The sequence below is a fragment of the Conger conger genome, chromosome 9 (assembly GCF_963514075.1).
Source record: "Conger conger chromosome 9, fConCon1.1, whole genome shotgun sequence".
NCBI lineage: Eukaryota > Metazoa > Chordata > Actinopteri > Anguilliformes > Congridae > Conger > Conger conger.
In genome coordinates, this window is record NC_083768.1 from 21,644,041 (window position 1) to 21,668,485 (window position 24,445).

The 24,445-nt window shown below is 40.7% G+C and overlaps 1 protein-coding gene across 1 annotated transcript; it reads left to right on the top strand.

Annotated features, from left to right (window-relative positions):
- Positions 1-1,192: 1,192 nt before the first annotated feature.
- Positions 1,193-24,445, top strand: angpt2b (angiopoietin 2b). Its single transcript, XM_061255001.1, has 9 exons — positions 1,193-2,054; positions 9,771-9,926; positions 11,012-11,133; positions 12,759-12,991; positions 13,824-13,948; positions 20,047-20,148; positions 21,935-22,101; positions 23,152-23,282; positions 23,608-24,445. The coding sequence occupies exons 1-9, from the start codon at positions 1,773-1,775 to the stop codon at positions 23,772-23,774; spliced, it is 1,485 nt and encodes a 494-aa protein (XP_061110985.1). The 5' UTR covers positions 1,193-1,772; the 3' UTR covers positions 23,775-24,445.

Genomic DNA, 24,445 nt, shown 5'->3' on the forward strand with positions numbered 1-24,445 from the left:
TCTGGAATGAAGATATGCTCCATATATTTACTTCAATGCTCCCGGATTTCTTATTTTTATTTTTGTTTTAGTAGACTTGTCTGAAGGGGACTCTTTCAAATGCTATTCCAAATACTTCCTGGTTGTTTTATGAAAATACACATAACAGAGGCTTTTGACAATGAAAAATTAGGCAAATAACATCTGAATAAAGCTGGAATTCTAAAAGAAAAAAAGTGAAAAAAGTGTTCACATGCTTCCAAGAATAGTTTTGCAGGACGGACTACATAAGTAAACTGTGGTATTAACACAGTTTACAATGAGATATAAAGCAGTACCAATGGGCTGACGTAAAGCATGGTACATTAGTTAGCACCATGATCCCAGGCCATTGGAAAACTGGGCATCCCTTCATTCTGTGAATGTTCAGCTCTGTATTCTCCCATCCTTATTCCCGCTTCTCTGGGACTCTTTTCCAGTTCCAGATACATTTGTGACTGCGTCATCCTGCTGCATCCTTTCTCTGCCTCCCTCCAACTGACAGATGCTGCTGTATCTGTTGTAGCTCAGGACTCGGCATGGCATGAGGTCATTGATATGTCTATCTATAAATAGATTATGGCATGCAGGCTACTGATTATATTGTTGTTTCTTAAACTCAGCAGGAGGTAACACCCAGTCGCACAAAATGGTTGGCCGCTATATTTCCAAAGAACATTGTGATGACTGTCATTGCCGCATGGTGAGTGTTGATGTTTTACATGTGTCCCAGAAAGCTGTTTTTAACCCTCCCACCTCCCCTCCCCTCCCTGCATGCCAACTTAAATGGCCCACTCAGTGCTGTCATCTTTGAGAGGTGTCCCACAAAACAGATAGGGGAAAGGGGATGCATTAGAACAGGCCGTAATATAGGTGTACACCCTCATTTGGCCTGTTCAAAATATGAATGTAAATTCAGAACATGATCTGCCCTTTGGGGTTTGTGAGTGGAAACATGGATTTAATTCAATTTGAACCTGTGGCTGTGCCCCCACCTCCAAACATGTGCTTTATGACACGGGTGTGGAAAAAGAGTACTTACACAGTTGAAGACAAGAGAGGAGGGGGTAAGGAGAGAGTGAGTGAGAGAGCAAGAGAGAGAGAGAGGTGGGGGGGGGGGGATAATGAGTAGAGAATGTTCCTGGTCTAAAGCATTGTGGTGGTTGCTGCACATTTTTGTGGCTTCCTCCTCTAAACCCTGAGAAGTGGGTGGGTGAATGATTATGTGTGGAAGGAGTGGTGGAGATGGGGGGTAGTGGTGGAGCCTCTGTACTTAAACAGCCCCTGGCACCTAAGTGACTACCCCTCAACAGCTCTCGACCTCCGGCTAGCAGATAAAAAGCGAGGTGAAAAGAAAACAAGGCGAAAGTGAAATAAATAGAGGGAGTGTACTCTGTGTGTTTCCTGTAGCTAGCGAAGCGAACGGCAGCCTGGGCGAAGAACAGGAAACACTCTCCTTATCCCCCTCACCAGGCAGACAGCGCTGAAGTCAGAAGACTGTGGTGAAGAGGTGCTTCTGGCGGCCAGTAAAGTGCACTGTCAGAGGAGGAGAAAAATAAATTACATCATTGTAGTAACAGACCAAGAAAGAAAAGAGGGGACAAGATAGAAGGGGAACAGAGAAAGTGAGCAGACCTTAGAGAGAGAAGGAGAAGGACACAAGCCTTGGGAACTGCCTTCAGTTCTACCTGAAAGCCGAGTGAACGGACATTACTTTCTTCTTACTCTGCCCACTCTACAGTTACTTACCTGGGATGGGATGGCTGCTAGTGATTGGCTGTCTGATGGCAGCAACGATGGCTGTGATTGGCTCGGAGAGGAAACGCCATCAGGTGCAGCATGGCCCCTGCAGCTACACCTTCCTCCTACCAGAGGTGGACAACTGCCACAAACCTGGGGACCTCCAAGTGACAAACTCCCTCCAGAGGGACTCGCCCTTGCCCCCGGACACTCCGCCCATCGAGCCATCCTGGCAGAAGAAAAAGCTGGAGACCTTGGAGAGCGTGACAGAGAATAACACTCAGTGGCTGCAGAAGGTAAGGGTCCTTCACTTAAGACACAATGCCTACCTGTTTGCTTAGCAGAAGTTAGCGATTCAAATTTATCCTTTTTTTGTACTAGAATATTATATTATTGATAGTGAGGTAAAGCACAGGATCCCATACAGAATTTGCTTCTTTTTAGAAATAATTAGTCAGTCCAATTCTATAACCCTAATAATGTACAGTATATTCATTATTCTTTTGCAAATGTTCATAAGACAGGAGCATTTGTTATACATAATATAGATTTCTTGGACCATTGCCTGCATACTAACGTGTCGCCTGCTTTCACTCTCACATTTATAAGCTTTCAGGAATTTAACAATATATTGCCCTTTTTATGAAAAAGTAAATAGAGGCACATTTATGTTTGTCAGAGTGATTTATACTTCAGGCGTATGCTTCTAAATTTCCTCAGTTGAAAGGACCTGCTTCACATTTTCTCGGTTTTCAGCAGTAATTTCCTGGGTTTGGATTCAAGCTTAGCAATTTGTTGTCCTACTGACAGTTTATTCTTTGGGTCTGAAGTTATATTTAAGACCAGTGGGAATACAAAACTCTGTTGCATGTTAGAAGTGAAAGGAAAGGCCTTTAGACATTAAATATCAGGAAAAAGCAAACTTACAGCTATTTCCTGTCATTGACAAAGCAGAATTAGTCAATGGCTGAAGTCATCGCCCTAAGAATAATAAATACAAATAATGTTTGTTAACCACTCTCATGTACCACAGGAACTCCGGCATATTTGTATGGTTACGTTTGCTTCAGAATCATTCTTGTATTAAGACCAACGACTCACACGAACAGCACAGGGTTAGGTTTTTATTTAGATCATTATCATGGAGCCAATCAGAATGAAAATAATTGTAGCTTAAATAAGCAGGGTTTTACCAGACATAAAAAAAAAACAAAAAAAAAACATAAAATAAATGTTTTGTTAAGCAAGAGATAAAGGCTGAAATATCCCTAATAAAACAAATGAAAAAAATATATAAATATGATAACATAACATTACAAATGATTTTTAAATGAAAAATGTTTTCAAATGTTGATGCTAACAAGGATGCAAAACAAAGCAACGCTATGTCATTGAATTTTAAAATTCGAGAAGCTTGACATTGCACAAACAATGATCTGCCGACAGAACAAAATATTTGTATGCTCTAAAATTGTTCTGAAGTGAACATAAACTTTTCTTGTCCCTCTGTGATCTACCTGTCTTGCGGTCCTCATTGCCACATCTGCAAAAGGAATGAGAAACATGTGTCAAGCTGAACGCAAAGCCTGTCAGCCTTTACTGTAGTATATGTTTAGTATATGATTCCTGCAATGGTGAATTTGGCTCCAGCACAAAGCCTCAACTGGTATGTTCACTATAAACTTGCAGGGGCGAGCGGGCTATGTTCACACAACTGAGCAGAGCCAGACTGGCAGCCAATGACGCGGGAGCAGAAGAGTTGGTGGGGTCTGCCTGTGTGCCGCTAAGCTAGCTTTCCGCAGCCAGTCCAACACCTGGAGTTAGGGTGCATAATTGACACAATCTGGACCCCAGGAGCCTGACACAGACCGAGCAGTTGCACTGAGAGTGAGAGATACTGTACAGTCTCGGCTTTTACCGGCAGGCAGTGGCTTCCTGCAGCCAATTACACATTCACAGCAGGACCTGGTAGATCACAGGCGGTACAACAGCTCCTGAAATTTAGAGGAACACAGCCTCCTGCAACCTTCCCTGTAACGGGGTGGAAAGGGTTTTCAACACCTCTAACGGGCTGCAAAGTATATTAGACACCCTTATTCACAGGGCTTTTGCAGCTCTGCTTGTGATCAAGACTAGAAACCAACTCCCCCCTTTGAGCTCTGAGCACTCCCCTCTTTCTCCACCCAAACACACACACACGCACAGCCTCCCAAGAAAGGCCAGTACACAACTGTGCCATGCTGTGAGATTGAATCTCTATCAGGCGACAAGCCTTGGAACTCTATTTAAACTCCAGATTCTTTCAAATCTGTTTTTCTGCCATCAGTTATTGTGTCAGAGGGGAATTTGAGTGGGCTTATGCACCGTGTGTGGTTATCTCTGAGACCCCAACAGAGGCCTGGGTGGATAGTAGACCGGAAAAAAATTTGTAGTAAAAAACAGAAAAACAGAAGAAGTACACTTGTTCTGGACACATTTATTTTCTACAGCATACTTTACTCAAACATGACAACAAGATAAAAAGAAAAGTAAAATGCAGTATAAGTGACTTGCTGCTCTGAATTGAATCTGATAAAAAGATTAGCGATGCCTAAATAATTTCAGTAAACTTTGATGGAGAGATCTGTAATTAAAATTTTTCGCCTGTCTCATCTGTCTTGCTTTGTCACCATTTGATATTGTTACTCTATGGTCTGTAACAGGCGCGCAGATATATTTCCATCACACTACACAGAATAATAAAGACACTGCTTTTATTAAATTATACACATTTTACTGACACAATTCACTTGGTTTTAGGATCACTTGGCTCATTGTATGAAACAAACGTCCTTTATCAGTAGAGGCAATTATTTAATTCAGAGAAGTTCGCTATTTTCTGCTCATGTGTAGGGGGGAAAATCTCTTAGCTAAGCAACAACATGTTCTGAAGCCTTGGATAATGTTCTGGTGGCAGATGAAAGACAGATGATGACTATTACACAACATTGGCTCTCTGACCATTCCATGTGTTTTAATCTGCCATAATCTCTCCTGAAGAAATCCTTCCAAAGTGAGAGCCAGCTATCTCAGGTTTCTGTCTTCAACCGTGCCTCTTTGAGCCACAAGAAAAATACAGTGTTATATTTAGCCCAATCCTTTGGCCTCCTGAAACCACAATAGCAAACAACCTGAAAGAAAGAAAGAAAAATAATGGACCCCATTACATGCAATGCAATTTTAATTCACAGTTTAAAAGAGCACCTAGAGCAGTTCTATAAGATAAAAAAAACTCTTAGAAGCATTTGGGTAAATGTGTAACACTTCAGGAATTTATAAATCAGTCCTCTGTGGGCCACTGAACTGGCATATGCTTGGGGCAGCTAAGGAACACTCTCCCTGGAGTTGTTTGTTCTTTTTATTTCAGTAAATCATACAATTAATTTTGAGTTCCAGTTATCAACAAATGCTTTATGATAACGGAAATCATTTCCAGTGAACAGTCCCAAGTGCTCTTTAAAAAAATGAAAAATCATTCAAAACAAAAATATAATTCAAAATGTAAATAAGGACTTGAATGCTTTCTTTTTTGCATGCTTTTTTCAAACCAGTCCTTTTCTTTCCTCATGCACCCTAGTGAACCAGCTGTACACTGAAACCTTATGATGCTTATGATTGCATGTTCTCCCCGTGTTCGCGTGGGTTTCCTCCAGGTACTCCGGTTTCTTCCCACAGTCCAAAGACATGCAGGTTAGGCTGATTGGAGAGTATAAATTGCCCGTAGGTATGAGTGTGTGAGTGAATGGTGTGTGTGCCCTGCGATGGACTGGCGACCTGTCCCGGGTGTATTCCTGCCTTTCCCCCCAATATATGCTGGGATAGGCTCCAGCCCCCCTGCGACCATGTTCAGGATAAGCGGGTTAGGATAATGAATGAATGAATGAATGTTTGATGCAATGCAGAAGCTCTCAATGTTCACAATACTCCCCTTATGAAAAAAAAAACATGTGCTAAAAAACCATGTGAACATTCAACATGTCAAGAGTACACATGAACTACAAAACTAGTCCCACTTATAAGATGAGAGGGAAAAAGGTTAACCTATGCTATTTTTATTTTGTTTTGTTTTCACGTGTCGATTGAAAATGTGACTGTTCACAAGTGAATATTTGAATTATTTTAATCTGAAGGCTATGCTAGTAGCATATATAAAAACCAGAATAACTGAGCTTTAATGAATAGTTTTCCATGCTGTCTGCCATTGGTCTCTCTTGCTAACTGATATAATTCACTCCATTCTTTCTCACACAGAATTCTTTGGCAATATTGCCAAGATATGCCCCTTTGCCCAGTTTTATAGTGAAGGAGGCAAGACCTCTGAGAGTGCTATATCCAGTTCACTAAATTCAGAGATCATGAACCCTGGTAATGTACTGTACTGCTAGGAAGCTATGAATTATACATCCTCTACATATCATGTTTTATGGCTAGCCAAGTTAAGAGTCCATTGGACATTTATTGCCTTACCTTTGCATACCTTTCTAGTGTACTCGCAGTCCTGGAATCAATCAATGACTGTCTGTCCGTATATTTGCCCGGCAAATAAATGCAAATAAAACATATTTAAGCTTGGTTAGTTAATTTAAAGTTAAAACTTTGTATAGAGAAAAATCTATTTATTTAAAGTTAATGAAGTTATACATGTTGATTTAATCCAGGTGTAAGATAATATTGATTCATTTTCCTTTGAATGAGAACATATTTGAGAAGAACATCAAGTATGGCAATGTCATTGCTCAGGCAAATATTTGCTCATAATTAGCATTATCTGGAAGTCATATTTGCAAGCAATATGGATGGTCCCTGCCCTCTTGCATCTCCTGCTTGTTTCAATTTGAATCATACCACCATTTCTAGTTTCTAGTGTTAAACATGTTACAAACAGTGATTTAAAAAAAATAATAATGTACTCAGTGCCCATGACTGTGATACAGTACATATAAAGACAGTGGGGTCCAAAAGTCTGAGACCACTAGTGAAAATGCTTTTCTAATTTAATACAAACTTTTTCATTACTAATTATATTACCAGCATAACAATTTGAGTGTTGAATCTTTGATTACATTAATTTCAGAATTTCATAGATTTTGGTATGTCCACATTTTGCTTTAATGGCAACATGCACTGAAGCTGGCATGGATTCTACAAATGTGTGCAAAACCTGATGATTCATGTTATCCCAGCATTATTTGACAATGTTCCAAAGAGCGTTTTGTGATGTTACTGAATGCTTGGCTTTTGTCTGTCAAGTGCCCCCATAAATGTTCAATGGGGTTGAGGTCAGGTAGTTGTGAATTGTTCAGCACTCCTTGCTCTTCTTTGGTCTTCAGGTAGTGCTTGCAAAGCTATGAAGTGACTTTAATTTCTTTACATTTTTTCCAAATCCTAAAACGTCCTGTTTATTTCCAGGATTACATGAAAAAGATCAATGTGTTTCAATGTGGTCTTAGACTTTTGGACCCCACTGTATATTAGGTTGAGGTGATTAGGACTGATAAACTGCCCCAAACAAACAAGGTTAATTAAAATACACATATCATATGATTACTGTTCAGCGAGGGACCACTTGTCATCTGTCTGAGCATATGCAGTTATAACAGAGACCGCAAATCATGCAATTCCTGTGCTGTCATGAACAGAGGAAGCATTGGATCCTTCAACTATGGAATGTAACTACAGGAATGCATGATCAAGTCTATGCGATGTACAGATGGGTGCATTTAATTGGCTCGAAGCTCCTGTAGTTTCATTCCGTTAACATTCCATATTGAAGCATCGTAAATATCTCCACAAGCAAGGGATTTGGCTTACTGGTAGTGAAGAAGTGCTATAGTACTGACTGCAAGAGACTCAGGGAACTATTTAACCCAGCCCTTAAGTCCTACTGTGGTTTAGTTGGCACACATACACAACACAGCCACATTGCTCTCGTTTTATGCCATGCCAAACTCATAACATTATGGAAGTAATAATGAAGTAGCAATCTCCAAAAATCATCTGTCAGTGACACAGAAGCCAAAGGGTTTTAATGCCCCTTCAGGCCTTTTAAAATTCACTCATATATTGACAGGATATGCTAGTCTGCTCTTGCTTGAGTTATCACATGCTGTTAAATAAAGCCTTATGAACCAAACCTTATGAGTCAAACAATCATCATTTAGTGTGGTGTCTACGAGCACAATGATGCCAAGTCCCTCGCAACACAAAAAATAAATATGCTACAGATATAAATCCAGATATTAAAATGAATAACCCACTTTTATTTATTGTAATGCACTAATGATTGTTCAGTGCTGATTGGATCATCATTACTCAGCAAAATTTCTAAATGAAATACCAGCATACCTGTCCTCTGCAGTTTATAAAGAAAAAATACATCAAAATGGTAAAACAGTTGAATATGTCCCCCATGTTGCATTGCAAATCATATGTTCACCACTTTGTGATTAATGGCACGATAGTATTTATGGGTCATATAAATGGTTTGGAATTGTTTTCTTCCTGCTCTATTCAACTATTAAACTGAATTAAAATAATGAGGCACACGTACAAAAAGCCACAAGTGGCAAACATTCAGTCAGCCATGTGGTCATGACTCATGGAAACAAATAAGAAACACATATTACAAGGTGCTGTGAGGTGATATCATTTATTTGTGGTGTGTGCAGTTATGCACACTGTTGCATTCTAAAGGCAACACTGAGAACTATTGAAGAAGTTAAGTAAACGTTCGGCTTTAAAGTTCTCACATACTGGTCTGGACTCTTTTACCACAGGGTACTAGATGTTGACAGTGAGATTTATATTGCAGTAGTTTTTGTGTTCAATTTTCTAGATGTTACTTCTGTCTTACTGCAAAATATTTGACATAAAATATAGCACTGGGACAAAAAAAAACTTTTTTTCACTTGTTCCCTTCTCATAGAGATTTCCCCAGTGTAATATTACAATGTATTTGAATTCACATCATTACTACTGAAAACAAAAAGACCATAGTTTCCATACATCTAATTTTCTCACACAAAGCCAAGTTCTACTGGTTCCCACACAAATCAAGTGTTGTGTAAAATTCTCCCAATCCATTCTCCCTGTGAGACACGGATAACAATTATTATTTTAACGATAAGAATCTTGGTAAAATATCTTGTCAGTGTGGACACTTCAGTTGCATGGCTATAAGCAACCCGCCACTCAAACATTTGCTCAGTAAACAACCAGTCATAAATATTCTACCCATCCCAACAGGTGTCACACCATGGAAACAAACATCTTTTTTGGTATTTAGCCTTCATCAGATTGAGCAAAAATAAATTGGGGCCCTTATTTGGCAATGAATCTGAAATACTGATAATGTACAAATATTTACACGCATCTTCAGCAGCACCAGCTGGAGCTCTGGATTCTCCCCAATTTTGTATCCAATTCCAGACTTTTTTTTCTTCAGGATAATTTCCATTTTGACAGACCCATAATCCAATGATCACGGGTGCAAATTCTAACTGAACACTGCTGTTGTATTCTGGAAGAACGTTCCTGGTAAACCATGTCTTATACACTAGATGGGGAGGGACAGAGCTCGTAAAACACCAAAAAAAGAAAATACCCAAAACCCAAAACAGCTAGGATTTTATCAACATTTGTCCCTAACTCTGACAACTAAACTATCTATTAACAAGTAAACAAATTCAGCAATCATTAAAATGAAATTGCCAAACTGCGAAATTGCCAAACCTATATGTGTAAGTTTTAGTGCATACAGCCATGCAGCCTTAAAATCCTTGTTTAAAATCCTATGCAACCAAAGATGGAACACGGGTGATAGAATGGTTTTTGAGTCTTTCTCTTTTTCAGATATTTTTTGGCCAACAGCAAGGCTGTTTTGTGCATGAAGTCACAGCTTGGTGCTTTCAGACTAGTACTTTATCAGGAGGGAAGGAGGAGTAAACTCACAGAACAGTATGTGCCTCTGACAGCTGGAGAACTACATCCAGGAGAATGTACGCACCGAGGTGGAGGAGATGCAGCGCAATTCTGTCCACACGCAGACCGCCGCCATGTTGGAGATGGGCACCAACCTCCTCAGCCAATCAGCGGAGCAGACTCGCAAACTGACAGATGTGGAAACTCAGGTGAGCCTGAGTTGGTCATGAGAATGTAAAAAAGCATTTATTTTTCTGTCCCAAGATAGACCGTTACTGAGGTTGACGTGGGAATGTAAATGAACACTGGTGGTAGTTTTGATTTGTTTTGTTTTTTCCCTCAAATGACTGCATCTTGTTTTCATATAGTTTTTACATGAAATTGTTCACTGAATTCACTGTATCAGCAATTGTTCTACCTTGCAACTGCATCTGAGAAAACAGGATTCATAGGCAATGTAAGTTGTTTTTGGACCATTGACAAATACGATTTTTTTTAAGCATAACAGCAATCTCCACAATTCCCTCCAGCATCTATTATTTCAGATCTCACCACAATGTTTGGCTTTTCTTTGCTGACTTTTTTGTCAGCTGTTTATTGTATGCGGAAGTACAACCTGCACAAATACAGTACCTGTTTTGTTCAGACTTGGTTTGCTATATCAATGAAACTGTGAAAACATTTTATGATCAGAGCACTGAGGACAGGCATTCTTTGAAAAAACCCTCAGGTGAACTCGAGAAACACATTGCCAAATGTGGACTAGAGGTTTCAATCCACACCTTCAAGTTGTCACTGAGTACAATATCAAGTCAAATAAAATAATTCACACTCACTCAGAACGATACCCATTTGGCTATGTCCATAATAAAAAGTTATGCTACAGCATGAGCTACAACATGCTTTGAAAACCGTTGTGCTACTCTTAAAAAAGATGAATCTTTGACAGCGCAATCGCATACTCCACAGCATTTTCCAAAATCTGCAGCTTCATCAGATAAGCACAAAATATATTCTAGTCTGAAGACTGAGATAAGATCTGTCTCTGATGTATTGTGTAACATTAAACAGAGCTCTGCACAAAGGTCTTATGGGAGATGGCTTGTGGGAGACCTACAAGTCATATTGTTGTGGAAAAATGCTCAGAGCACAACAGGGCAGAAGCAAAGAATCTGGACCATGACGCTTATGACCTGCTGAATGTGCTATTATGGGTACACGATAGCCCTTATATCTGTATATATGATAGCTCATATCTGTATATTCCTTTGGCTGTTCGTCTCTCTAACAACAGGTGCTGAACCAGACCAGTCGGTTGGAAATCCAGTTGCTGGAGTATTCTCTCTCCACTCACCGACTAGAGAAGCAGATCTTGCAGCAGACGCAGGAGATCTCACGACTGAGCGACAAAAACAGGTCAGCCCAGGGGTCAGAACAGGAAGTGGTGCACAAGGGAGTGTTGGCTAGATGGGGCACGGCGTCTGGGGAGTCAAGGTCTAGTGGCAGCCACGTGGCAAACAAAAGCGGCATTCTTAGTAGGACAAGATGGCTGTCTGTTTTCATAAGCGCAGTCACACAGCGGTTGGGAGCGCAAGGTGAAAGAAAATGTACTCAGGGAGAGTGTGTCTGTTTCACATCCGTGTACATGTGGGTTTATCTTTTTTTCTCTGGCCTTCTGATGAACATTTATTCATCAATGACACACCGTCTGAGCAGCAAGAATAGCCTGCATGCTTTAACGGGCGGAACATTCAAGGAACTTGTGAGAGGCCTATGCTGTGATGTTCAGGGTCTGCTTCTTTTGAACTTTTTGCAAAATGCAAAAGGAACACCTCACCCCAGTTACACGAGCACAACATCTGGTAATAGGGATAGCGATCATGAGGAAATACTCTGAGACATACCAGGCATAGAAACCCCAGCAAAATGTAAAAGAAACAGCTGGTGATACAGTCTGTTGGAAGTTGGCTGTGACAGGTTTATAAAAAGGAGGGGAGGAAAATGCACTTAGAGATATATAAGGCCTGCATTTATGGAGCAAGAGAAAGTGTCGCTTATTCAATCTGGGTAGCTAGATTGTTTCAATAAATAACCTCGGTGAAGGCATTATTCAGATCCGTAAAAGTCAGTCAACAGGAACTGAGTGTCTTAATTTCAAACGAGGTGCCATTAAAATTTCCTCTGGCTGTCAGAAGAATTGCCTTTGGGAGTGATAGAAGGGTCCAGTCACAGACAGTGTCTTTAGGTGCCAGGTTTTCACAGTCCAATCACAAATGCCATTGTTCAACAGTGTCTGCTGCACTCTACTCTCTCTACCTGTGTGGAGGCTGGCTCAAAATTGCAGCCTGGTTTTTGTTCAGAAATTGAGGCATCCATGTTCCACACAATACAAAATCCCCTTCACAGTAACTATTTTACAGTTTACAGTATATGAGCAAAATGTACTTGGTTTAACATAGTTGATTTAACACTGCATGTATTGTTTTGTTCTGTTTTGGGATTTGTGGTTTTTTTTTTTTACAGCAAAGGTAGTGCCCAATGACCAATGCATTTTATAATATCAGACTCAGAGATGAATCATTGCTAACAGTAATATCCCTTTGCTGAAAAGCAGGAATGTTTTACTTCTTGTTATGGCCACTGAATACATCCTCTCCTTCTCTCCTTGCTGTGATTTCTTTTCCTACACTATGTAGATTTCGTGAAAAGTAAAAAACTTATGGAAATGCTGTCTGCTCTATGATTATATGAATAATGTGGTACAAATAAAGAGTTGTGTGCTTGCATGGAACTTAATTTAATAAATATTAAAAATTAAGAGATGTTAGTCTAGACATCTGAGTCCTTGCACAGCAATGCTCTTTGGCTACTTTTTCCTCATCTGCAGTATTCATGTCTGCCATAGACTCCATTATTAACATCTTGTCACTAGAAAACTCCCAGTTGCGTATATAAGACAGCATCATAGCAGAGAACATCCTGTATGTAAGAACACACATATGCATAATAAGGCTTCTGTTCTTCGCTCTCGTTTGTCCCAGCTTCCTGGAGCAGCGGCTGGGAGCGGTGGAGAGCAGGCACGGGCTGGAGCTTCAGGGGATACAGCAGGAGAAGCTCCAGCTCCAGGAGCTGCTGGACAGGCAGAGCAGGCTGGTCGCTGTGCTGGAGGCCGAGCTGGGCAGCTCCACCCGCAACAGCACGCTGCTGCAGAGGCAGCAGGCCTCACTCATGGAGACCGTCCAGCGCCTTCTGTCCATGGTCACGCATTGTAATGGTCAGTACCAGGTCCAGGTCCATGTCTGTGTAGCAGGGTTAGCTTGGCTGGTTCGCTAATAAGCACAGTGAAGTGCAGTGAAAGCGAAGGCTTGTAGCAGGTTACCGCAGCAATGATGACATAACCCTCATTCAAAATAACAAAGTTGCCCTGTAGCTGACTGGTAATGTGTTCGTCTGGCAATTCTGTGGATTCTGTGGGGGGCCGGGGTTCAAATCCAACCTCGGATTCAGGCAAATCTATAACTCATTACATTGGTGCTGTGACCCAGACCTGGGTGGGCCTTTAAAGAAAAAGTGGTTGCTGCAGAGTTTCAAATGGAGGGGGAGTCGAACGGAGGTGAGTGCAGCAGGGTTAGTTCAGCTAGTTCGCTAGTAAGCACGGTGAAGTGTAGTGAAAGTGAAGGCTTGTAGCAGGTTACCTCGACAACGCTCCCTGATGACGTGACCCTCAAATTCAAAAGATCGTTGTTGCCCTTGGCTAGAGCTGATTTTGCCTCTTGCTGACTGATAAAGTGTTCATCTGGCAATTCATTGGAAGAGTGAGAGGCTGGGGTTTGAATCAGACTCAGGTAAATCTCTAGCTCGTTACACCCCAACAGTATGACCATTGTTACCGGCTTACTAGGACAGGGAGGACAGATGTGTCAGCTGTCAATACTTTTTCAATGACTGGATGAGTCAACACACATAAGATCCAAGACACAGGATACGTATGTAAATGTTATGTTGAATGTAAATGTAAGCACAATGCCAACACAGAGGCAATAGAGTATGAAACACTTTTCATGTGTAGGAGGTATTGACACAAACCCTCTTTTTCATTCCAACAGAGATCTCCAGTCCTCCTAAAGAGGAGGGAAGACGTTTCCAAGATTGTGCAGAAATATATAAATCTGGGATTTCTGAGAATGGAGTATATACCCTACACCTCCCCAACTCAACTCAAACAGTGAAGGTGAGGGGCGTGAATATATTGCTTTATTACAAGTTTTAAGTTTTATGTATCTTTAGCTGTTTTACTTTCATGACTATTTTTGCTTTACTACAGTTTGCAAATATTGACTTTTTTGTGTGACCAAAATAATAGTTTGCTCTGTATTATTTCTTGTCTGAGAGAAAATGTAACTTATTTTCTTCAGAAAAATGTAAGCACCTTACTTATTCATTCTTCTGACAAATTGGAGAGAGAGCTGCGGATCAGTGGTGAAAATGGAACCCCTCTTAATGCCATTCCTTACATATTGACCTAGACTGCTTTGAGGTGATAAACACTGAACACATGGAACAGCCAGCTATAGGCAGCCCATTAAACAGGTTTAAATGGACAAACTATCACTATGGTCCTGTCATTTAAATTAAACTGCCTTCTTTTAAGGGAAGAATAGAATAAAACAGAATAAAATACAAGTAGTCATGTACTCATCACATGTATGAACAGTCAGATCTCACTATCCATCACCTATGTATATTCAATAGATAAACAAAATAATGTAATATTGTAATCAGTTGTCGTACATAGCAGCTGCTCAATGTTTGCCCAGCTAGTTTCTGCCTGTAGTCATAACCAGCCATCTCCAGATCCACAAAATATAAATTGAAGCTGCATCCCTGCCTGATGACACAAAGAACCCAATGAAACGTTCTTGTATTATTCCCACAGCATCGACAGAATTATGGACAGTTGAGCTTTGCAAGAAATGTCAGTTGTCAACAACTATTTTCCATGCAAAAAAGGAGTCGCAGCTCCTGTAGCAGCAATTCATTTTGAGTGGTCTTGGACATGCCAGAGAACATAACAACCAGTGGACGACCTTAAATGTGCAGCCAGAATGGTGTCATAGCAGGAAAGCACTTCACTCAGCTCTCTATAGTTCCCCTTGTTATTAAAATTTTCACACGTGTTTCCCCCACTAAATGCAAGCTCCTGAGACCCAAGGATGGAATCGCATCAAATCAACCTTCTGAGAATTGCATGGTGGTTACACACACCTCCATCAATAATGAAATGGTCAATTTGCACATTTCCCAACATTCTCAGTTGCACTGACATGCTCTTTAGATTTAGCATGAATCTTAATTTAGCATGAAATTACATCAAAGCCATCTCTTGCATCAGAGCCATCTCTTGAGCCAACTTTGAGCACTCATCTCCTGCAGCAGTGCACTTAAGTAACGCACATGGCCACCAATACAAGCAGTTTGTTAGCATGCTCCTTGTTAGCCACAATAATTAGAAACTCCGACTTTCTGAAGCCACTTGTTGGGCCAAGTTTATTTTTCAGTTTAAAACGTCTCTATTTGAAAAATATAGGTCTCGTCACGGTCTTGGCTTCACTTCGCTGTTTTGCCATCCCAGACAAGCTTTTGAACAGAGGGAATTTTTGGTCTGAATAAAGACAACGGTCATTGCCAAAATTTAACAAGAAAGATATGTGTGATATACAATTTTTTGGTGAAACACTGCTTCATCTGTTGTCTCAGAGAAACCTCCACTACCGCAGATATGTTCAGACATAACTGAGATCATTATTACAGAATCCAATCAATACACAAGTGTTTCTGTTAAATGACAAACTAAATTACTTGTCCCTTCTGCTATTTAGGACTATATAGAGCCATATTTTGTGGAAGTTGTGACACTGGGTGGGGCTTCCTCTCACCCTAGATGGTATGTTATTGTACAGCACAAGGCTTACAAGACACAGTTCTTTAGAATAAAGCAGGCCACATTTTAATATGAGCATATACATACTTATATGTATTTAATTAATTACTTTGTAGATATTAATATGTATTGTATTTGTATTTATACTATATATTATATGAGTATTTCATATAATAATACCATGTTCAGCACTATAGGTGTGCTGGGGCAACACATGGCAATCAAATATGTTCAGAACGGACAGATGAAAACATTTCCCTTTTGGCTTAAACCGACTGGCACTTTGCCAGAAATGAAAGGCCTCACAAACACTCTGGACTGTCTCTGTGAAATATGGCATCTGGACACGACTTCATCCACTCACTATTCCTGCTGGGAATTAATCTAAAGGGGGTGACACAAGAAAAAAAAAAGATCTTTCCATCCTTGTCAGCAGTGACATTTTGTAGTTTTACTTTTATTTATTTATTTTTCTCAAGGATTTCATTAAAACCTAGGGGAAGTAGCGCGCCCTCATAATGTAATGCAATTTTGAGGATGAATGAATGTAATTCAATGACTTTGAAAAAGGAAAATTGCTGCCTTCAAGCCAATAATTAAAAACAACAAAAAAAAGTTACAGGGGCTCATCCATTGGAGCTGTGTGTCACAAATTAATGTCAGATATGTTTAAGTGGTGCACTGCTGAACCAAAGTGTCTCATTTGTCTGCAGTTAGCACTCGCTATTGACTCAACTCACACAATCAAATCTAATTTCTGGCTTGCTTTGCCGTGGTAGACCCTTTCGGAAAGTATTGGAGAAATTGTTTTATATTTCCTGCTTGCATTCTGTTTCCTGTGGGCATAACAGCCAGGTGTTTGGCAAGAGGAACGTTGCGTTCTGCCAGCTTGGATTTAATACTGGTTGACGTAACACACGCTGGTGGATGCAGTATTACCATCCTTTCAATTTGTGCCATGTACCCTATTGCGAGGATCTGGGTGCCTGCTTTCACGTAGGGATATTTAAATTGCCCTACTTGTTCACAGCATGTTTTTGAATGGATGAAGACAAGCTCAGAAATTTGTGTTAAGTGCAGAATTTATAAACCAATGGGAAATGTGGACCCTCATAAAAACAAGATTAGAAGAATAATTGGCAAGCAAAATGCATTTGAATTATCATTATAATTATTATAATTATTTATTAATATTATTATTGCTAGAATCTGCTAGACTAAGTGCATTTTGTATTTGACCCCCAACCTAAGCTACTGCTTGTGTAAGGAGGGTCTTGTGTGAGTTTTCCTTTTGCCCCCTTCAAAACTGTATGCCTTTGACATTGCCTGCTGGGAACAGAATCTGTTAATTCCACCACTCACAGGAAAAACTCCAAAGGCCTAAATTGAATTTTCTTGGGTTGTCATTCACTTCTTGGAGGCCTGCAAATACGGGAACAATGCAGAGCGAGCCAGGGTTTGAAATTGGGCGAATTTGTCACCTAGCAACCAAAATGCAGCATGTCTGCTTTGTGTTCACAGTTTGCTCTGACAAAGACAAAATTGACTTTGAGTCCTTCCTTTCATCGTGCCACTTCGAGACAAAAAGGCTCAGTTAGTTTTCAGCTATGGCGGTGGGCTATAATGTAGTCAACCATGCATTGATGTCAATGTTGTTTTTTTCCATGTCTTAATTTAAGAAGAATGCATTTTATTTCATTGCTCAGAATGAGGGTAATGTTATCTTAATGTTTGTTGTACAGTCCCAGTCTAGTGATGCCCCAGTGGGTGCCCTCACCATTAAAAAATAAGCTAAGTTCACTAAATTAATCCAGAAAGAATGGTCATATTTAGGCAAACTACCATTTGCAACCCAAAAGGTGTATTCCTCTGCTTTAATGTTCTTACCAAAATGCATCATTATGCAATTACCTGAATTCTAGCACCTGTAATATGATTATGCCATGGAAAAACATTGTCCACACTTCAGAGGGCCAATTGCTTAAAACTTAAGGAGAACTAGTTGGAAGCCACTCCAGTTGCAACAATAGTAAAAAAAATAATGATAATTATGAAAGAAAAAACCCTGTGGGTATCAGTATCATTCATTATATCTTGCTGAAGCATAATTGTGTGTAACTGAACTAAGAAAAATAGCACAGGTAACCAAAGCCAGGACGGCTCCGTTCCATACCTCAAATGAACGGAAAGCAGCACTTTTGGTTCTATGAGTTTGGAGCAGGTCCCCTGATGACTGTCGCGTTTGCTTACCCTGACGTGTTCAAGCCAAGCTAGAGCGGTGCAGCGTTTCACCACTAGATCTACCCCTCTAAGATCTGCAATTCATCTCACCTCCGAGCATTCGCTTTGTCGTCTGTGGAGTGCAGTGCAGGGGGAGTGTGAGCACCCAAACGCAGCTCTCGAACCCCAGCCCTTCGTCTGCCGGGACGACTAACAAAAACATTGCGAGCCGAACTCGATCTGCGTTTTCCGCACGTCGCGGCTGCCATGGGAACCATCCATCTGCGGGAGGTGTTGACCCCTCAACCAACAGCCCCTTTCGCAGCTGTGCTCTGTCAAGGTGTAAATTTCATCATTCATTTCACTCTCAGATTTTCATGAGGGAATGCTGCAAATTTTTTATTATTTATTTCAATGTCATGTACAGATACAAATAAGTTTGCTATTAATAGAGCGTACAAGTCATAGCTTAGACCAGAGGTGTCCAAACTTATCCTAAAAGGGCCGGCGTGGGTGCAGGTTTTTGTTTTAACCCAGCAGTAACACACCTGATTATACTAATGAACTAATCGTGGCCGGCCCTTTCTGGATAAGATTGGATACCCCTGGCTTAGACCTTTGTTGCAATGGCTGACCTCTCCTTACATTTACATTTATTGCTTTATTAGAAGATTTGGCGCATGGTGTAGCCTATTTCGGAAAGCGTATATCTTCAAAGACTGAGCTGATTTCTTTAGAGAGGCTCACGAGTAGGTTTCCGACTGGCCTTGCCAAAACTCAGAAGATCCACACACCTGTCCAATTCCAGAAAGTTCAGGTGCTTTCCATCCTCAGCTTCTTGGGGACTGGCACAGGACAGTGAAAACATATTGTTGGTAATTCCAGACAGCAATGTCTCTCTTATATTTTATAACTTTGCCTCCAGTTAAATGTCAAACCATTTTTGTTTTACGTGTTCCATTGTACGGGGAACTACAGGCAGAGTTTACAACAACAGTAATATCTTCCCAGGCTTTAGTCTTCCCTGACCCTGACATCCCACTGCTTATCCCAAATTTACACCGCACGCAGCACGGCTCCGGTGTGTATACAGCACGTAGGTCACCACTCCATATTTTACACTGACTCATTTTTATTCCAGTCCTGTGGCGTGTACATAGTTCATTAAGCCTACATTAAGCACATTGGCACATTGAAATCGGCTACTTATCAGAAACTCCAACACCGACAACTCTCCAAAAATTTTTGTTTCTATACAGCCGGTTCTGTGGGTCATAGCTATAGCTTTATGTTTTTTCACCTGTACAATCAATGTTTCCTCGTCCATTTTTTTTACGGAATAAACAATGAACAATAACGGCAAACAACAAAATAAGATTTTAATGGTCACATAGACAAGAAGTTGTAAAGTCGCTGTAGCAAACAGTCATATAATTATTTTTAAAAAAAATCAGATCATTTGTTGGCTACCCAGCATTTTAAAGCAAAGTTTTAATCTTTTCTCAGCCATCTCTTTACAAATTGAAGCCTTAAATTGAATTCCATGGTCCTTATAAGGTATTTTAGGGATGTCAATTTATGCTAATCGTAAGTTATGTGCACACGCATCTTGTTTGCGATTGATTGGTATCTATCAACATACATGCATGGATCCAAAAAAAAGGCAGAGTCTAAGCGTGTTTCATAATTCCGATGCAATTCCTATCACACATACATTTACAGATGGATTTATGAAAATATTGATAAATGAGGCCCAATGTCTCTTCGGTTCTTTGCTTGCTGGGTACTGTAGAGAAAGTACACAGAAAATGCATTTGTGGATCAACTCAGTTACCCACAGCTATTATTTTCAACAGCATTCATTGCAGTCTGCTCTCAGTGGCACTTTCAGCCCTTGTGAGATATGACAGGAATTTTAACATGGGAAACCTTTCACACAAATGGGAAAAACACTAATAAATGGGGGGAAACACTATACACTATGTGCTGCACCTTTCAAAATGATAAGCCAGTACTTTTTCATCAATGGCTCAACATTTCTACACTCTGACCTTCTGCCCCATCAATCCAGAAATGCATTATGTGCAGTAATTATGATGCTGATGGAGTCGCTCTCCCAGTGTGGAAAGTGGAGATGTGGAAAGTGTATTTACCCTGCTCTCCCACAGGTGTACTGTGACATGAAGACCAGGGGTGGGGGCTGGACTGTGCTGCAGCACCGCCAGGATGGCTCGGTGGACTTCCACCGTGGCTGGAAGGACTACAAAATGGTAAGTATCTGACATGTTGGGTGTCGTACGTACCGTATGTATGTAACCTATAGGAAGGGACTGTTAAGGACATGAACTGAGGAAATAAGTGTCTTGTGTTCATGTGGTTGGAATGTTGCCAAGATAGGTGCCTCATTTCAGGAAAAACCTTTTGTAATGCATTTGTGGTTGCAGAAATGTGTATAACAATGTTTAAAACATGCAATATTGCCAAACTCATTCTATATTCCTAATATGACATTGTCGGGGGGGGGGGGGGGGGAGCAATACCAAGATATCCAGCAAAACCTGCAGGACATAGGCTACACTAGATGCATGGCAATGTGTGTGTAATGCCAGTACATACACGTACTTACTGTTGGCTTTCGGAGTTGCCAAGTACGCTTATACTAACGCTTATAATGTTTTTTCTCCAAAGTCAATTGCCATCCCCTAAAACCCTAAATAACAACCCTGGTTGCTTGAAGTGTGAAGATCAGTTATTATAATAACTGTTCTTTATTTTAGATGTCAACAGTAATTAGGTTCCTGAAAAGGAGGATATACCAAGCATTTGAGTGTATTATATGTATTGCGTGCTTGGCATATCATATGACAAATTTACCCCAAGGGTTCACTTTCAGAAATGTACAAACTTATCCTAGAAAACTAGCATCACTAGAATATATACTATATATATATATTAAAGCTATATACTCAGCTTTAATACATACTATATAATGTGTACTGTATATTGTGATTATTGTTAATGATTTTTCAGAGGACAGCTCTAGGTGAATTTTAAATCCCAGTGTTTATGAATTGAATAAACCTCTGTCAGTTTTGATATAGGGAAGAGGGAAGTAGTTACAGCTATGCAAAGAGAGACCCACTCAAGAAGCTTACAATTTAATCAAAATAGTCTAAGAAAATGTGAGATTGGCTTCCAAAAACACAAAAGGAAAAAAAAACATGTTTTCACAAGTGCACAATCAATGTTTGCCTTCAGTTTTAGTGTGGGAACAGCAACCGGACAGATGTTCACCTCTTAACTGACGCATTCATTCCCACAACATTACTTTAGCATTAAGCAAATGTTGTGTTAGCCGGGTGGCCACATTGCATTCGCTTCAGGGGAAGTCAGTGTGATGGAAAACACAGATCTCAAAACATAATTAATCACAAAAATGTAATCACAATAAGGCTCTCAACAAAAGCCGATGTTGTCATTGGATGGAAATATAAACACAGCACGTGCTTGAACAATGGACCACATGGTGATACTTTTCCTGGTGGTCCTCTAGTGCTCCTTCTCATTCTATGTGAGGAGTTAGCAGCAGGATTTTTGAATGATGTTATTGTTGTTGATTAATTAATGTAATCCCCTCTCATAATTCTGACAACAGTATGTGTTGCAGTTTAAATTAAAACCTCTTTATCACATTTGGGCTTGATTTGGGGCTTGATTTGGGGCGGCCTGTAGCGTAGTGGTTAAGGTAAATGACTGGGAAACACAAGGTCGGTGGTTCGAATCCCAGTGTAGCCACAATAAGATCCGCACAGCCGTTGGGCCCTTGAGCAAGGCCCTTAACCCTGCATTGCTCCAGGGGAGGATTGTCTCCTGCTTAGTCTAGTCAACTGTACGTCGCTCTGGATAAGAGCGTCTGCCAAATGCCAATAATGTAATGTAATGTAATGATTTGATTCTTGGCCCTCATTGGCCAAATGTTTATCGGACCTCAGTGAGTACGTGGGATCTTCTTTCTCCATGGACACTTGACCCCCTATTTGATCCCTCTTTCTACAGGGATTTGGAGACCCGTCTGGGGAGCACTGGTTGGGCAATGACATCATTCACCTTCTGACCTCATCCCAGGACTACAGTATTGAGGTGCAGCTGAAGGATGCTCAGGGAAACGAGGCTCACTCACATTACGACCATTTCTATATCAGTGCAGAAGAAAAGAACTACAGGTACCAGCTGCCTTTTTGTTCAAATCAGTATTAAACAGATGTATACCTATTTTGGACATGGGCTAGGTTTGGAGTCCACCTCTCACACCAGTAGATAAGTTTAGTACACATTTTATACATATGTACACAAAGCATTTAGAGGTCCCTTGTCTGCTCAGCCCAAGTGGGCATTTTATTCCTTCCTTTTTCCACCTTGTTTCAGATTATAGCTTTGTCATTAGTGGGAATGCAAGAGCAATACCTGATAAATAAATGCATTCACATGAAGACCTTAAGGCACTTGGACATGGTTGAGAAAGTAACGATGTTGGCTATTTTGAGTAAATCAAACTAGGCATACTTTTCACATGGCAGCTATTAAAATCCTGATTGCTGACGATGGCCAATTATGCCACCCGTGAACCCAAACCAAGACAATAATGACATAATTCAAAATAAATGAACTGAAATAAAACTGTGGTCTGGAGAGATTTTGGTGTATGGAATGTCTCCTCATCCAGGTACCGTACAGCAGTGTAAACGGGCTGCTCACTGGTGTTGAAGCACCACCTGACCTGTTTTCATTTCCCCTCATACGTACATTTTATTATCACACTGAGAACATTGCCTTTTCTGTTGCGGTTTTCGGGGACCTATCAGACCTCAGCTTGATGGCCCGCAGTGAGAGGAGTTAGCACTAGTTTCCCAGCCAACATATCTCCCCAGCGCCCCATGTTGTGTGGTCCTACTACCTGGAAGCTTTCCCCTGCAAACGTGTCATTAAGGCACAGTTGCTGCAGTTGATGTGTTTCATCTGCAGATGATTGTTTATTTCAATAATAATAATAGAGAAAATTACCCCCAATTGAAACACCTGGGTACTGGGTATGCATCGAATTTATGCAGTATGTCAGTTATATTGTTGGCTTCCATCACTGTCTCTCTCTCGTTCTCTCTTCTGTGTTTCTCTCTCTCTGTCCATTACTCCTTCTTTAAAGCATGCAGTATATATACAGTCTCCTGCTGAATTAAATTAAACTGCCGCAATGTTTTGTGTTTCTTGACTTTCAGCCTACACTTCCGAGGGTTTAGCGGCTCTGCAGGTCGAACCAGCAGTCTGACCCCTTCTGGTACCCCGTTCAGCACTAAGGATCGAGACAATGACAATTGCAGCTGCAAGTGCGCTCAAATGGCATCTGGAGGTAGCTGTCACTCTCTCTCCCCCTATTTACCGTCAGCCGGAATATTAACTCTGCTGAACTTCAGCTGTACAGACTCTCATTTTCACTTCCTCTTTCTGTCCTTTGTTCCCTCTCTCACACCTTCCCTGCCCTTCCTCCTGCTCTCTCCTGTTGTTTTCTTCATCTGAACACCCTCTGTTTGAATATACTATTCGTAAACAGTATTTATCCAAATGAAATGGAAACTGAGATGACAGGAGCAGTGAAACAGTCTGTAGAGCCCATTTCGACCTGTTAATTTTGCTCAGGCCCCGACCTCTCTCTCCTCTCCCTCCCCAAATAACAGGCTGGTGGTTTGACGCCTGTGGGCCCTCTAATCTCAACGGCATCTACTATGGCAGCAGTTCCAACGTGGTCCGTTACAACGGGATCAAATGGTATTACTGGAAAGGACCTAGCATGATGGCCACCATGACGACGATGATGGTACGGCCCGTGGACTTTCAGAGATAACCGCGATGATGTCGCAAGGGGCACCACGCGATGATGTCACCCTCAGACTATCAGTGCTGGATGACCAGTGGTGGCCAGTGAAATATTCACTTTGGCCTACATTTCCTTCAGCTTGTGTTCTCGCTATCACAGAGTGGCCTATTCAAAGAGGTATTGTGCGAGACTTGTGGTCATCACTTGTACAGAATGCTCACTTTCGTCTAGTGTATAGGGTGATGAAAATTACCGCCTCAACAAAATGGATGCTGGAGTTACTGAATGTAGCATGCTTGTATACCAATCGGCGGGTTTTCTATGGCAACATCTGCTTGGCGACATGATGGGACATGATTTAATTGGGCTCCACAGCAGTAGGGTAATACTTTGCTGTGCCTAAAACCAATTGCCAGGTTAAAAATCACAGCAGCAGAGCAGGACACTCCACTCTTCCTTCATTTGGCTGTAATTAGTTTTCTCTTGCTCTTGGTTATATTTTTTCCTTTGTTCCATGGCATCTACGATTAAAATGTTGTTTTCAGGTAAGTTTAAGGGTTTAAAAGAGACTGCCATTTTCAGCTTGAAATCAAATTTCTGTGTTAAATGTGTATGAGACTCAGAAAAATGTATTTTTTTATAAAGATTTTGCATTTTAAGAATAGTTAGAATAAAAGTGAAAAGCAAAAATTCTGTAA

Excerpts from the sequence above, each read along its gene's own strand:
- angpt2b (XM_061255001.1), top strand. The coding sequence starts at position 1,773 with ATGGGATGGCTGCTAGTGATTGGCTGTCTGATGGCAGCAACGATGGCT. Across the intron at positions 11,134-12,758 it reads CGACTGAGCGACAAAAACAG|CTTCCTGGAGCAGCGGCTGG; the intron begins GTCAGCCCAGGG and ends CGTTTGTCCCAG. Across the intron at positions 20,149-21,934 it reads GCTGGAAGGACTACAAAATG|GGATTTGGAGACCCGTCTGG; the intron begins GTAAGTATCTGA and ends CTCTTTCTACAG.